Source organism: Ovis canadensis, chromosome 1, assembly GCF_042477335.2.
Source record: "Ovis canadensis isolate MfBH-ARS-UI-01 breed Bighorn chromosome 1, ARS-UI_OviCan_v2, whole genome shotgun sequence".
NCBI classification, from domain to species: domain Eukaryota; kingdom Metazoa; phylum Chordata; class Mammalia; order Artiodactyla; family Bovidae; genus Ovis; species Ovis canadensis.
The window spans coordinates 26444441-26457773 of NC_091245.1; the positions used below are offsets into that span (position 1 = coordinate 26444441).

General features: G+C 52.8%; 1 protein-coding gene across 4 annotated transcripts in view; it reads right to left on the minus strand.

Moving 5' to 3' along the window:
• TTC39A (tetratricopeptide repeat domain 39A) overlaps positions 1–13333 on the minus strand; it is a 50085-nt gene that overhangs the window by 15514 nt on the left and 21238 nt on the right. For all 4 annotated transcript variants that reach the window (XR_011257178.1, XM_069591066.1, XM_069591056.1 and 1 more), the window contains exons 3-8: positions 8974–9105; positions 8033–8109; positions 6720–6787; positions 4584–4648; positions 2429–2528; positions 1049–1114 (exon numbers count right to left, since the gene is read on the minus strand). Coding sequence is in view for 3 of the 4 variants with exons in the window: in XM_069591066.1 (XP_069447167.1) it covers positions 1049–1114; positions 2429–2528; positions 4584–4648; positions 6720–6787; positions 8033–8109; positions 8974–9105 (508 nt within the window). In the remaining variant the exon portion in view is untranslated. The remainder of the gene's footprint in view (positions 1–1048; positions 1115–2428; positions 2529–4583; positions 4649–6719; positions 6788–8032; positions 8110–8973; positions 9106–13333) is intronic.

Consider the following 13333-nt stretch of genomic DNA (forward strand, 5'->3'; position numbering starts at 1 on the left):
AAGCCTGTATGTGTCCTGGGACAGACGAGAAGAAGCAGAGGGTCCCAGGGAGGAGCAGCCCTTCCCAGTACTCGACTGTCCTCAGGGTACAGGAGAAAGCCTCAGTGTGGTGCTGGAGAGAGCAGCATCACCCTGCTCTAAGCTGTCTTTCACACAGAGAGAAACAGGCTACAGAGAGAAACAGGCTACACAATCTGGTGGACCAAGGAAGACTGCTTGGTCCCGTAGTATTTATTGTTAGGATCATGCTCTTACCATGCCACATAATATGGGGTCTCTGTGTAGTAATGTGTCCTTTAAATAAATTTAAGTAAAAAAAAAAAGAACCACATTTGAGAAAAATAATACGTAAATAATAATATAGAGGTCTGTGCACATGGCAAAAAATCAGGAAAGGCTGGAGAAAGTCTAAGCTGGAGAAACACTGATTTGATCAGTGGAGAGGTCAGTCAGTAGTCTTTGTTCAGAGTCACAGGAAGAAGGGGATGAGGCTAGACAGACCCAGGGCTCCTGACTTCCAGGCGAATGCTCCTTGTACCATTTTGGGTCTCCTCCACCAGGCAGCCCTCCCTGATCTGCTACCTGGCACTCAGGTTCCTGCCCTCAGTAAAGCCTCTGGGTTCTTGAGTCCTCTGGTTTCCACCTCAAGGCCCAGTGCACAGCAGGGCTCCCCATGGGCATCTCCCAGACAAGTCCCAAGGGGAGGGACTTGCTCAAGGCTATCTGAGAGAAGGACCAGGTTCCTAACACCTACCAGACATAGAGATGATGACCCCAGGCCCCTAAAGGACCCCAGGAGCCGCTCTTCATACCCATCCTCACCCTAGAGCCTCTCCACCCTGAGAAGAGCCTGGTAGCAATCACTGGTCCCATTTGCAGGAGAGCAGACTGAGGCCTAGAGAGGCCTGGGCCTTGTCCAGGGTCTCACACCGAGCGGAGCGCTGAGCCAGGGCTGGTGCTAAGGCCCCACCGCCCCTCAGCCACACCCTACCAGCTGAGCTCCGGCCCTGGGGCTGAGGCTTGGGAGCCCCAGGAGGGAGGTGGTTACCTTGTTTCCTGAAAACCCTACGAACTCAAGCAGCCGCAGGATCCTGGTAGGAAGCATGGACAGCGTCTGAAGAGAGAAGCAGGCAAACCCATGAGGGGTGGGGGCCACCCCTCCCAAATGCAGACCTCCACAGTCCTGGGGGTGATCCCTGAGGTGCAAGTCCATCTCTGGAATGCCCATGAGGCCGTCCCCAGCTCCCACTGAGGGACAGAGGCACTACAGCATGACAATAAGGAAAAGACTGCGTCTTGATCCTAACCTCACCACTCCCAGCTCGGTCACCTCTCTCTGCCTCAATTTCCTCATCTGTAAAATGGAAATAAAAATAGCCCCTACCAAATGGATCACATTAATACACATGAAGCACATAACAGAGGTGGCACCTAGCAGTTAGCTATTGTTATTACACTTAATCCCTGCTTTGTACCAGGATCTCTGTCATTGCATTGAATCTCGGAACAGTCTTGCAAAGAAGGGATTTACTGCTATGTTTGACAGAGGGAGAAACAGAGGCATAAGGTAAGTGACAGAATATGCCCAAGGCTCCACAGATCAGAAGTGGAGCCACTTCTTGAACCCAAGACAGTCCAGCTACAACCTGCTAAAGTATCTGATGCACTCTGCAGCTTGTATTTCTCAGCACTTGGGCCAGAATCACTGCTCCCATCTTACCATGAGGAATCTGAAACCCAGAGAGGGGCAGGGATCCCCATCTGAACAGGCTTTGCCTATAGGTGAGGAGCTGCCGCCCACCACACACACTTTGGGGTAAGTCCCTGGCCACCCAGGGCCAGGAGTCCAAGTCATCCAAGAGCAGCTCCTCCTCCCAGGAGCAGGCACACCTCTTCTGAGCCTTCCTGACTCAGCTCACACTGTTCCCTCTGCCTAGAATGCTCTTTCCACCTGGAAAACTTCCCTTACCTGTGGATCCTTCAAGTTCCAGCTCAAATACTCCCCGCTCCCCGGAACCTTCCCCAACTCCCCCAGAAAGAAGTCCTGGCTTTCTGTTCCCCATGGGTCATCAGTTGTTTCCAGGCCTGTCTCCTTCCCAGCCACTGGTCAATGTTTAACCACCAGCTTTCTGGGGTAAAAAAGGCCCTGATGTCTTGTGTTTGTCAATTTCTGGTGCTATAAATACTGTCGCCATAGTTGATTTCAAGCTTCAACTTGCCTCAGGAAGAAACGTACAGAAGGGACCGTGGAGCCATGGCCAGCCTCCACTCCCACCCCAGCTGTGAGTTACCCCCAGGCTGGCAGTGTGTCTGCTTCATCACTGGGGCCCAGGACAGTAGCCCAGCAGAGACCCAGTGTAGCCAGTGATGTGCAGGGGAGATTAATCTTGAACCCAGATGCGGGACACGGGGAGGCACGCCCACTCACCAGGTTGAAGGCGCCCACGCCGAGCTTCACCCCTCCTTCAAAGTGCCTGTGGTTCTCCCCCTTGCAGTACTGTGAGGACTGCACAAGGCTGTCCAGCTCCCTGTGGAGGGAGGTAAAGCCTGTTTCAGCCACAGCTGGGGGGCGGGGTCCCCTTCCAGCTGGGGCCAAGTGGCCCCCACTTCTTACTGACCTCAGAACTCCCTGGTGGTGGATGTGTAACTGTCTGGCAATCCAGAGAGCCGATATTCGAGGAACCTCTAGCCCCATCTCCCACCGTAATGACAGTCTTTGCTCTTGAATTTCAGCTCTATCAGCTCTCACACACCCGCCTCATCTGACCTCTAGGCATTGACTTGTGCTCTGCATTCTGTCTAGAACAGCTTCTCAACCTTGGTACTACCGATAAGTTTAGGCTGGATAACTGGATAATTCTTTGTTCAGATTGGGGGCGGGGGGTGGAGGCTGTCCTGCACATCCTAGGAAGTTTAGCAGCATTCCTGACCTCCACTCACTAGCTGTCAGGAGCAGCCTCTCCCAGTATGACAAGCAAAATGTTTCTGGACGTTGCCTCGTGGCGGGGAAACTGGCCCCAGATGAGGAACACTGGGCTAACTCCAACAGCACCTCCTTAAGGAAGTCTTCCTGGAGTTTCTTGGTCGGAATCCAACCCTCTTCCTTCTGGTCACCCATAGTTCTGAGCACACACATATGCCAGTCCGCCTGGGGCAGGACAGGGAAATTAAAGAGGTACCTGCCTCCTCCGCAGGCCATGAGCATCTTAAGAGCATTCACTTAGCAAACACTGACTGAGCTTCTCTGGACGGCAGAGCACAAAGCCATCAAGCTGCTATCTTCACAACTCTCCCCTCTCAGGGACGGACCCCCATCAAGTCACTGAGAGGAAGAGGGGGAACCCTGGAGCCTGACCTCATTTGGGGTGCTGGGAAGGGTTCTTCAAGGGGCTGACATCTGAGCTGAAACCTGAGGAACGAGGAGCTAGCCTGCACAGAATGTTCCTGGCAGCGAGAACAGCATGTCCAAAGGCCCTGAGGTAGGAATGAGCTGGTATGTTTGCAAAACTGAGGGAAGGCCCAAATGTCTGAGGCAGAGTGGGGCAGGAGATGAGGTTACAAGAACAAACGGAGCTCCCAGGAGTGACTCGGCAAAGACCTGGGACTTTATCCTAAGAGCAAGAGAGGTCTTGGGAGTTGGCAGGGAGTGACCTGACAAGGTTTATGCTTTGAAAACATCACTCTGGCAGCAGGTAGGGAGCCTGGAGGGGCCAGAACACACATCTGGTTTCCTTGAGCAATTCCAGCAGAGACCACAGAAGGGAGCTGGCATCCATATACGGCATGGTGTGTTATATCCCAGGAACACCTTGAAATCAACTTCACAGTGTCTCCACAGGGAAACTCTCACATTAAGTGGGCAAAGTAATGGCAACAGTCTCAAGTCGATTCAACTTTTAATGGAAAAGGAGTTTTAATGCCAAACTGGGGGCAGGAGGGAGGGTTAATTACTTTCAGAGCTTTCCTGGTCTGAGAATTACAGACAAGGACTGCAGGACCATGTTGGGCAGAAGTGCTCTGGATTAAGTCTTCAATCTTCGCTCCATAAACACGGCCCTATGTGTGGCCCAGTGTTGGGCCAGCATGGAAATAACCTATCTGGCCCTCGAGGAGCTCCCAGTCTGGGGAGGGGGTGTGTGTGTATAAGCACCATTTCTACATATTGGAGGGTTCAAGGAAGGCTTCATGGGGAAAGTGGCATTTGGACGGGGCCTTACGGATGTGTAGGAATTATATTGCTGTCCTCAAAATGACTGTTCCTGCATCTTTCTCCTACCCCAACCAGACCGAGCTGCTTGTACCGAATACGTCTTATTTTTCCCTAGTTCAGAGTTAGGCACAAAGACAGCACTTGGGGGGACCAAATGAACAGATACACCCAGAAAACCAGGGGAATAATATTCCAGAAAACGGAGGTCCTGAGGTTGCAGAAATGTGAAGTCACACAGCATTCTAGGTGTCCTGCCTCCAGCCAGCACCCTCTGCCTCCCACAGGGCAGCTTGAGGGGCACAGGATAGTAGGTGCTGTGCTCTGCTGTGCCCCCCAACCCTCACATCCCCCAGCCCAGGCCAGTCCCACTCACTTGTAGGTCTGGTAGCTGCTTCGAACTTTGATGCCGCCCTTGATGAAGCTCACCATGTTCTCGTCCTGCAGGAGGGAGACTTGCTAAGAGCCAGGCCTGGGTGCCTAGCCACAGGCTTGAGAGGATCATCAAGGCTCCAGATCCTTCCTTGCTTTCCCTGGGCCCCACTTTATGAGGGGCCCTGCATGGGTAGGGGTCCGAGGTCAGCTAAACTAGACCTCCCCACTCTATCCTGGGGACTTAAGACGAGCGTCTTGCTTGCCAAACAAGCCTTCCAAAATGCCCAGGGCTGGACCACAGCCTCCTTTACCAGGCTCACATGTACATGAACTATGCTCTTGGAGAAAGGCCTGAAGGAGATGCTCCCACCAGTTAACCATGTCTCCTCCAGGTAGAGGAACTGTGGGGAAGGAAGGGAGACTTTTGGTTTGGGATTGTGGTTTTTTTTTTTTTTTTTTAACAACAAACAGGTATTTATCACATTTGTAATTTAAAGCACCAATACCTGGGGACTTTCCTGGTGGTCTAGCGATTAAGACTCCACACTTTCACTGCAGGGGGCATGGATTTGATCCCTGGCTGGGGAACTAAGATCCCACATGCCACACGATGCAGGAAAAAAAAAAAGAAGCACCAATACCTACAGCCCACCTGGCTGTTCTGCTCCCAGGTATACATCCAACAAAAATGGATGTATTTCAAGAAGGCTCATAGCACCACTGTTCACAGTAGCCAAGGACCGAAACAACCAGATGTCCTTTAGCCAGAGAATGGATAAACAAACTGGCATGTTCACAGCAGGGAGTATTAAACACAGCCTTATGTGATTGGGTAAAAAAAGCAAGTCCCACACAGTTTGAGGCCTTAAGAAACTCAAAGGCAACCAAAACATAGCAATTTGGTGTTCAGACATGAATAGGAAGCTGAGAAACCATTTTAAAAAAAAATAGGGTGGGGATGATACATACAAAACTCCAGGTAGTGGTCTCCCCCCAGGGGAAGGGAGGGAGGAGGCAAGGAGGGAAGGAGGCTTGTCAGCAGGGTTCTGTTCTTTGATTGGGTTGGGGTGGGGTTCATGGGTATTTAGGTATTATGTGCAATAATAGAGTATACAAACAAAGGAAATAAAAGGCCATTCATGATGATCCTCATGAAGAACTAAGATAAATCAAATTCTAATCATCCAAGGTCCAAAAAGATAGAAATATCACTAACAAAAATAAAGAACACCCCAACAATAAAATTTATATGTGCCTCTCCCACCCCAATATACCTGTTTACATGATGATTGCCTGCAATGCAGGAGACGCGGGTTCAATCCCTGGACACAACTGAAGAGACTGAATATATACGCACATATATTTATAACTATAATCCTGGCTTTTTGGTAAAACCAAAGGGTCTCACAATTTCCTCTATGGTGAAGAGCACAGGCTCTGAGTCAGCCAGAAGCCATGTGCTTAGTCGTGTCCAACTCTTTGTGACCCCATGAACTGTAGCCCACCAGGCTTCTCTGTCCCTGAGATTCTCTAGGCAAGAATACTAGAGTGGCTGCCATTTCCTACTTGGCTGAGTCAGCCAGATCTGGTTTAAACCCCAACTCTGCCATTTGTTAGCCATATGACCCTGAGAAGGTGGGTCCTTCCCCCTAATTTTCCCCTTCACAGGCTTGAGGTGATGGTTAAATAAAATATGCAAATGTAGGCAGAAACAAATATGTAATGGGTATAAGGTATGTAAAAACGACAACCCTGCAATGTATATACAAAGTATGGTGTGTTGCAGGTGCTACAAGTCAAGTTCTTGAATGAATCAAGTTTGATTCATTCCAACTTGTCTGTTGAATAAATCAAATGTCAGGCTTTGATTGACATTTGAACCCGTGACACAAAAGCAGCAGAAAACCAGCAGTCACGAGGTGGACGTGCATCCTGTCAGTGGGTGGGGACATGTGTACCCCTTGGGAAAGCCCGTCACCTCTGCCACTGAGCCTGCCCAGGGCCAGGAGTGCTGGGGTAACTGTGCCTTGGTCCTTGCATCAACCACAGGTCATGGCTTCTCTAGATCCTTCAGGCTAAGATGTGGTGCTCCGCCCTCTGAAACCCCCAGGATGCTTGTACAGGCAGCGGTTCCTACCTGCAGGAAGGTCAGGGCCGCTCTCTGCAGCAGGCACTCTGCGTAGCAGACCTCAGCGTGGATTTCCTCTGCGGGGAGAAAACCAAAGCCCTGCGGTCTCCTGGAACTCTTGGCAGGAGACTCGGGTCACTTCCTCATCTCATTTCCCAAAAGGCAAAGGGAGCCCGAGTCAGCACCTGCCCACTGCCTCCTGAGTCCCATCACCAGGTTCCTTCACACAGGGTACTCAACACGTCCCCAGTTAGCTTACATTGCCCACGCCTGCATCCCCCTAGAAGCCAGCACAGGGCCCTGGGCCTTGTCCTCCTGCCCTTCAGGCCTCATTGTAGGCGCTGTGCACCAACACTCCTAGGGCACTGGGATGAACGGATGAAACCAGGGAAGCCACGGGCTGTGGGAGCGAGGAAGGAGAACCGACACAGCTGGAGGAGTCAGGAAAGACTTCCAGGAGAAGGATATCTGAGTTGAAAATGGGATGGAAGCATGAGGCAGGAAGAGCTTTCTTGGCAGAGGCCCAGGAAAGTCAAACAACTCTGATGCTTGGGGACAGCTGAGCCACAGAAGGTTGAAATGGGGTGAAGTGGGGAGAGACTGAAGGGACAAGGAAAATGAGGGGCAGAAGTCTGGCTGAAAGGGCCTTACACACAGGTGAAGACTTACAGATTTGGGCCTGTGGGCAGCACGGAGCCATGGCAAGTTTGAACGAGAGGGACACCATCGAGGGCAACGTTTTGTGCTGGAACCATCGAGGGCTCTCGAGGTGGGGATGGCCATTTGCCCTCCACCCCTACTTAAGGGTCCCCAAGTGCTTACGGTTGGCTGCTGCTGCCTCTAGGACTGCGGTCATGGCACAAAGATGCAGTGTGGCTCTGGCAGCCCAGACCTTCTCTGCTACTGCCCCCAGCTATTTCGTCACAGGGTGTCAGGCTCTAAAACCACAGTCCCCTCTGGGGCACCTGAGATCACTATGGTCTTTAAACCACTAAACCTAACTGCACACACAGCCCTAAGTCCACCCTAGCCTGAGGAGCAAAGTGACAGCTCCTTTGACAGCATTTTCTTTCCTCAAGTTGCAGGCCTCAGCAGGTAATGCTGTAAGGTAACTGAGTCTTACCTGCTCCCCACCCACCCCCACACATGAGACCAGTCCTCAATAGGCCCCAGGTCTGACCCATCAATGTCTCAGTGCCTGGGCCAGGGCTCGGCCCCCTGGGTGACAATGAGGAGGATAACTGCCCCTTCCTGCCCCTTCCCAGGCCTGGAACCAGGCAGCCTGGCGTCAGCGGGCTGAAAGGACACCCTGGATGCCACACCTTCTGTGAACTGGTCCATAGTGGGGCGGTGCACCAGGCTACTGAAGGAATCTGTTACAGAGGACTTCCTCCTGTGCCTGCAGAGAAAAACAGGGCCTCATATCATTCAGGGAGGTGAGCAGGGGGCTCAGGCACCTTCAACAGCCTCCCCTGCCCCTCCCAGAGGACTCCACACACTTAGCTCCTGGAAACTCCCCCCAAATCCAGGCTTTTTCATGCCCTTGCCCCTGCTGCTGCCTCTGCATGGAGCCCCCTCCCCTGTCCCCTCTAACCTGACCTGTTCCTCGTCACCCCACAGGACCCAGCTCTGATGTCACCTCCTCCAGGAAGCCCTTCCTGCTCCTCAGGCTGGACCCCCACGACCCTATGAGCTGCCCTGCATCACGCTGAGCTGTCACTGTCTGTGCCTGAGTCTCCCTGATCAGGCCGTTCAGGCATCAGAGGGGCCAGGGTCTGATGATTGTCTGGGCGAACAGAGCCCAGCACAGGGACTGGCCTAGGTCAGGCTGGAGTGTGTCCCAGTGAATGATGACTCTACCTGTGCACAAACACTGAGGGTCTGTTTATTCATGCATTCAAGCAGTTAATGTGCACTGAACACCAACTATGCAGTTCCCACAACAACTCTATCATCACACCCATTTTACAGATGAGGAAAGTTGAGTCCAGAGAGGGACTTGCCCAAGGTCAGAGAATTATTACATGACCACAGCCAGGATTCATCTCCTCCCAATCCAGTTTGGCCCTGGAAGCCCTCAGTGACCAGGTCAGACAATGTGGCTCCTGAGGCAGCGCCAACAAGGACAGCTTTGAGCACATGGGGACACACTTTTCAGCCAAAAGGAGCAGGACTAATAGTGGCATTTTAGGCACTGGGATAGGCCAAAGTGACAAACAGATGCTTCACAATGCCTCATCCCTGCCTGCCCCGTGGACCTGACCTCTGACAGAGCGACTGAGCCTCCTTCATCATGTTGCCAGCAAGTAGGATGTCCTGGGGGTCGAAGGTCATCATAGCCTGCATCTCCAGGATAGTGGCGTAAGTCAGCGAGTGGTACATGCTTTCCTTGGTTCTGCCAGAGAGAAGGGACATAAAAGCATCAACCCCTAGAACTTTAAGATAGCTGATCCCATGTCATCATTCACCATCCCCTCCCCCATCGTGCATGGCGAGGACACAGGTCCAGAGAGCAGAATGGACTCGCCCAACAGCTGACCCTTCCACTGCTACTCAGGCGGCCTCGGATCCCAGCTCCTCTTCTTCCTGCTGCATGGCCCTAAGTGAATCTCCAAATCTGAGCTTCAGTTTCTCATTCATTCTATACAGCATCTATACATTCATTCAGATGGCAGCAGCAGCATGCTGACCTGAGGTGGTACTTCCCTGCGCCAGGGCCATCTTTCGCCTTCTCCCCTACCCACCACAGGCCAAGCCCAAGTGCTGTCCGCAGGGCCTCCTTTATCCTCAAACCCCACCCCGGGCTTACCCATCTTTATGTCTGAACGCCCCTGGCCTCACTACCTCCTGCTTCTCCCCATCCCATCACCTGACCACACCGCTTTCTGCTTGAGCCCACCTGGGGCTTCCACCTCCCATGAGATAACTCTGGGGGTTGAGGCCCTGGCCACCTCTCCAGCCCAGTTCTCCTATCACTTCCGCTCCTGCCTCAATATCTGCACACATTCAAGTCTACCCACACTGAACCATACACGCTTACCTCAGGAAAATTCCACCCTTTCCCTCCTGCAGGCCTTTGTCCTTGCTGTTCCCACAGCATGAAATGCCCGTTCTCTACCCCACACTCCGATTCGTCTGTAAAGGCGCTCGAACGCCTCAAGGGGCTCCTGCTCGAATGTCACTGGGGCTCCTGCTCCAGGGAGCATGCGTCTATGCCTGAGGTGCAGACCACGCTGAGCTTACGCCAACAGACACTCAGCTCTCTCCCAGATGGTGGGCATCTCAAGAACAGGGCTGTGTGTTTATCTCTGTCTTAGCACCCATGTGACAGTGCAAGCTGGGCTCAGGAAGCCTCCCCCTCCTCTCTCCCTGCTCCTCCATGGTCCCAGACCTCTCATCTAAAGGCTGTTGGAGAGAGAGGGACGGCATTTAGTCTAACACACAGAGAGCAACAGGCAAGGAAGGATGGGACCCAGCCCTTCTCTGTACCTGGGAAGTCACAACACATCTGGGCCTTGATTTATGGTTCTGCAAAACGGGGACAATAACGCTGGTCCACCAGAGTCCCCATGAGACTGGCCAGGGAGTGCTCTAGCCTCGCACAGAGTAGACGCTGCAGCAGTCTTCACTCCCTTCCCTACACTCCCTTGTTAATTATTTTCCAAACTCCTCAGTGCCAGGCTTATGCTGGGAACTTCACAGGAGGCAGAGATGACTAAGGTTTATAGGCTGTTTATAGACTGTTACAGAGTATACGACTTCACACATTTTCCTGCCTTTCTCATTCATAAAACACCTCTGTAAATTAAGTTGCTTTTCTACTTCTGGGTGATTCTCAGGTGATATTATCCTCAGAAGTCAAAGGTTTATGAAGAGAACCAATCCTAGTAGCTGTCAGGACACCTCCCAGGTCTTTGCTAGAACCGCTTGTTGGAGGGCAGTGGCGTGTGGAAAGGAAGTCACAGCCTATCGTGGGGACAGAACTCAAGCTCCAGAATATCTCAGACAGAGGCACTAGTTACCAGCTGTGTGATCCTGGTGAGTTCTATAGGCATCTCTGAGCTTCAGGTTTCTCCTCTGTAAAATTGACACAATAATTCTCTCCCAGGACTTTTGGGTATCCAGTCCGGGGCCACAATGCCGATGCTCAATAAATATAAGTCTAAGTCCCTCTGGGTCCTGCCAGGGTCAAGGGTCATTGCCCTGCATAAAAACTTTCTCCTTTAGGAAGGGTTTCCCTGGCAGCACAAAGACCCACATCCCAGATAAATCCCTTCCTCAGGCCTGTCTAACTCTCATCCTCCTTACCCTCAGGTCCCAGGCCCAGGACTCAGCTCCACTTGCCCAGCCCAGAAGGAGGGACCCTGCCTGGGCAGCTGGCAGGCAAAGTGGAATTTCAAGTCTGTAGTCTGGACTGGGATTCAGGGCACAGAGGTATAACACAGCCCCCCAAGACCTCAGGCACCCCAAGTTTAGTTTGCATTCCACAAAGTTCTTATCTGTGCCTATGGTGACTGGACCACTGGAAGCAATGATCCCCTTCCCTGTGAGCCAGACCCAGCTCTAGGACACAATGCCCCCGGGGTCTCTGCCAGGCCTAGACCAGCTGTCGAGAGAAGGAGAGCACTGAAGATCCATCGGAAGAGCTGTATGTTGGGATCGGGGACTCCTCGGCCACCTGGAGGTCCACTAAGCCCAGTGGCCTCCAGCCCTTCCCTCCTCCTGCCAGTAGCCATGACTTGGGCCCTTGCCAGCTACTTGTTAGCCATCTTTGTCCTCACCATCAGGCTGATTCTGATCCCACCCCTACTGCTCTTTCTGGGGACCTCCCTGCAGTCCCAGTCTAAACCCTGACTTCCAGAGGACCTCTCTGGATGAGGCTGTTCTAGGCTGGAAGGCAGACAGAGCCCCCCACCTCCAAGCCACTCTCATTCATCCTCATGGAAGCCCCCCAGCACCTCTCAGACCCACCTTGCTGCCCTTCTCTCCAGCTCACTCACCTTCAGGGGCAGTTGTATCCCCAGTCCACCTCCCATCACTCAGCCCTCATCCTTCTGGGACCTACTCCAGCTCTCCCCACCCCTGCCAGGCTGAGTGTCTGTTCTTCAAATACACTAGGCCCTCGTTCTCTGCCTGGCCTTTGCACAGGCTGTTTCTCTGCCTGGAAATGCTCTCTCTTATCTAGCTGACTCCTCATCCAGCCTATCTCAGTTTAAATGTCACTTCCTCCAGGAAGACTTCCAGGGCTGGCTTCACGGGTATGCCATCTGTGCAGTCACACAGGGGTCCATGCTTGGTTTAATGCTCTGCTGTCATTGTTTTGAAATCCTTAATAATTTTTGAACAAAGGATTCTACATTTGCATGTTGCAATGCACCCTGGAAGTTACGGGGCTGGGCCTAAAGCCTTCCTGACCAGCCCCTTCCCACATGAGTTGGGGTCCTCGTATAACTCTCAGCACCACCCTTTGCTGGTTCCCTGAGGAGTGCTGAGAGCAGCCCATACCTTGTTCAGTCCTGTGGCCCCAGCACCCCACCTGCTGCCATGCACACGAGGTTACTCACAAGGCGCTGCCAAGTGAAATGGTCATGGGTGCCCAACTGCCGCATCCTGACCTCATCATCAACCCACAGAACAGCTCTGCTTCTGGAGGCCTGCATGACACACTCACCCTCCCAACCATAGGCTCTCCACCTCTGCGCTCTCTCATCACTCCCACTGCCCGATCCTCCAGCCCGTCCTGTCTTCCTGACCCTTCAAGCCTCCTCATGTCACCCACTCTCTTGTCAAAACCCTCACTGCTGAGCCTTCCAGCCCCCTGCAGCACTGGTTAGGAGCCTGGGCCCAGAAAACAAGAAACCGCCTACTCTCTCCACAGCACTGCCACCTCGCAATAAGGGAGGAAGCCGCCACTACACAGACAGGTGCATCCTGAGCGGGATCACCAACCTCAGCCCATCACACTGGTCATCAACTTTTCCTCAATCCCTGTCACCCCCTACCCACCCCACCACCAGCCTGGGCCCTTACTCTCAGCAGGGGACTTGGCTTCCTCTTTCAAAGGAATCCTAGGGGACTCCTCTGGTGGTCCAGGTGATAGGAATCCGCCTTGCAAGGCAGAGGACGTGGGTTCAATCTCTGGCCGGCAACCGCAATGCCATGGAGCCACTAAGCCTGGGTGCTGCAACTGCTGAAGCTCCTGCACCACAACTAGGGAGTCCTCAAGCTGTGACAAAAGATCCCATGTGCTGCAACCAAGATCCGACGTAAACATTCAAGAAAAGGAATCCCAGGACAGTGCACACCCCTGGTTCTACCTCCTTCCCTCCCACCAGGAAGAGGAGGCAGGCATGAGGCCTCTGTGCCAGATACACTCCTCCACCTGCTTGAGATCCAAGACAGCCTGGAGGCAGAGTGTGGCTTGTGGAGCTGAGCGGGGCTGGATTTCAACCGTGGTTCTGCTCGGTATCAGCCATGACCAATTTTTCCATCAAATGAGTGGAGTAGTGACCATGTTCCAGAGACAGTGCTCAGGGGTAGGCATGGAGTGAAGTAACATAAACTAGAAGCTACTCAAAGACGGGACAAAGGGAAAGCAAAAACTGGGGGGTGGGGGGGAAGTG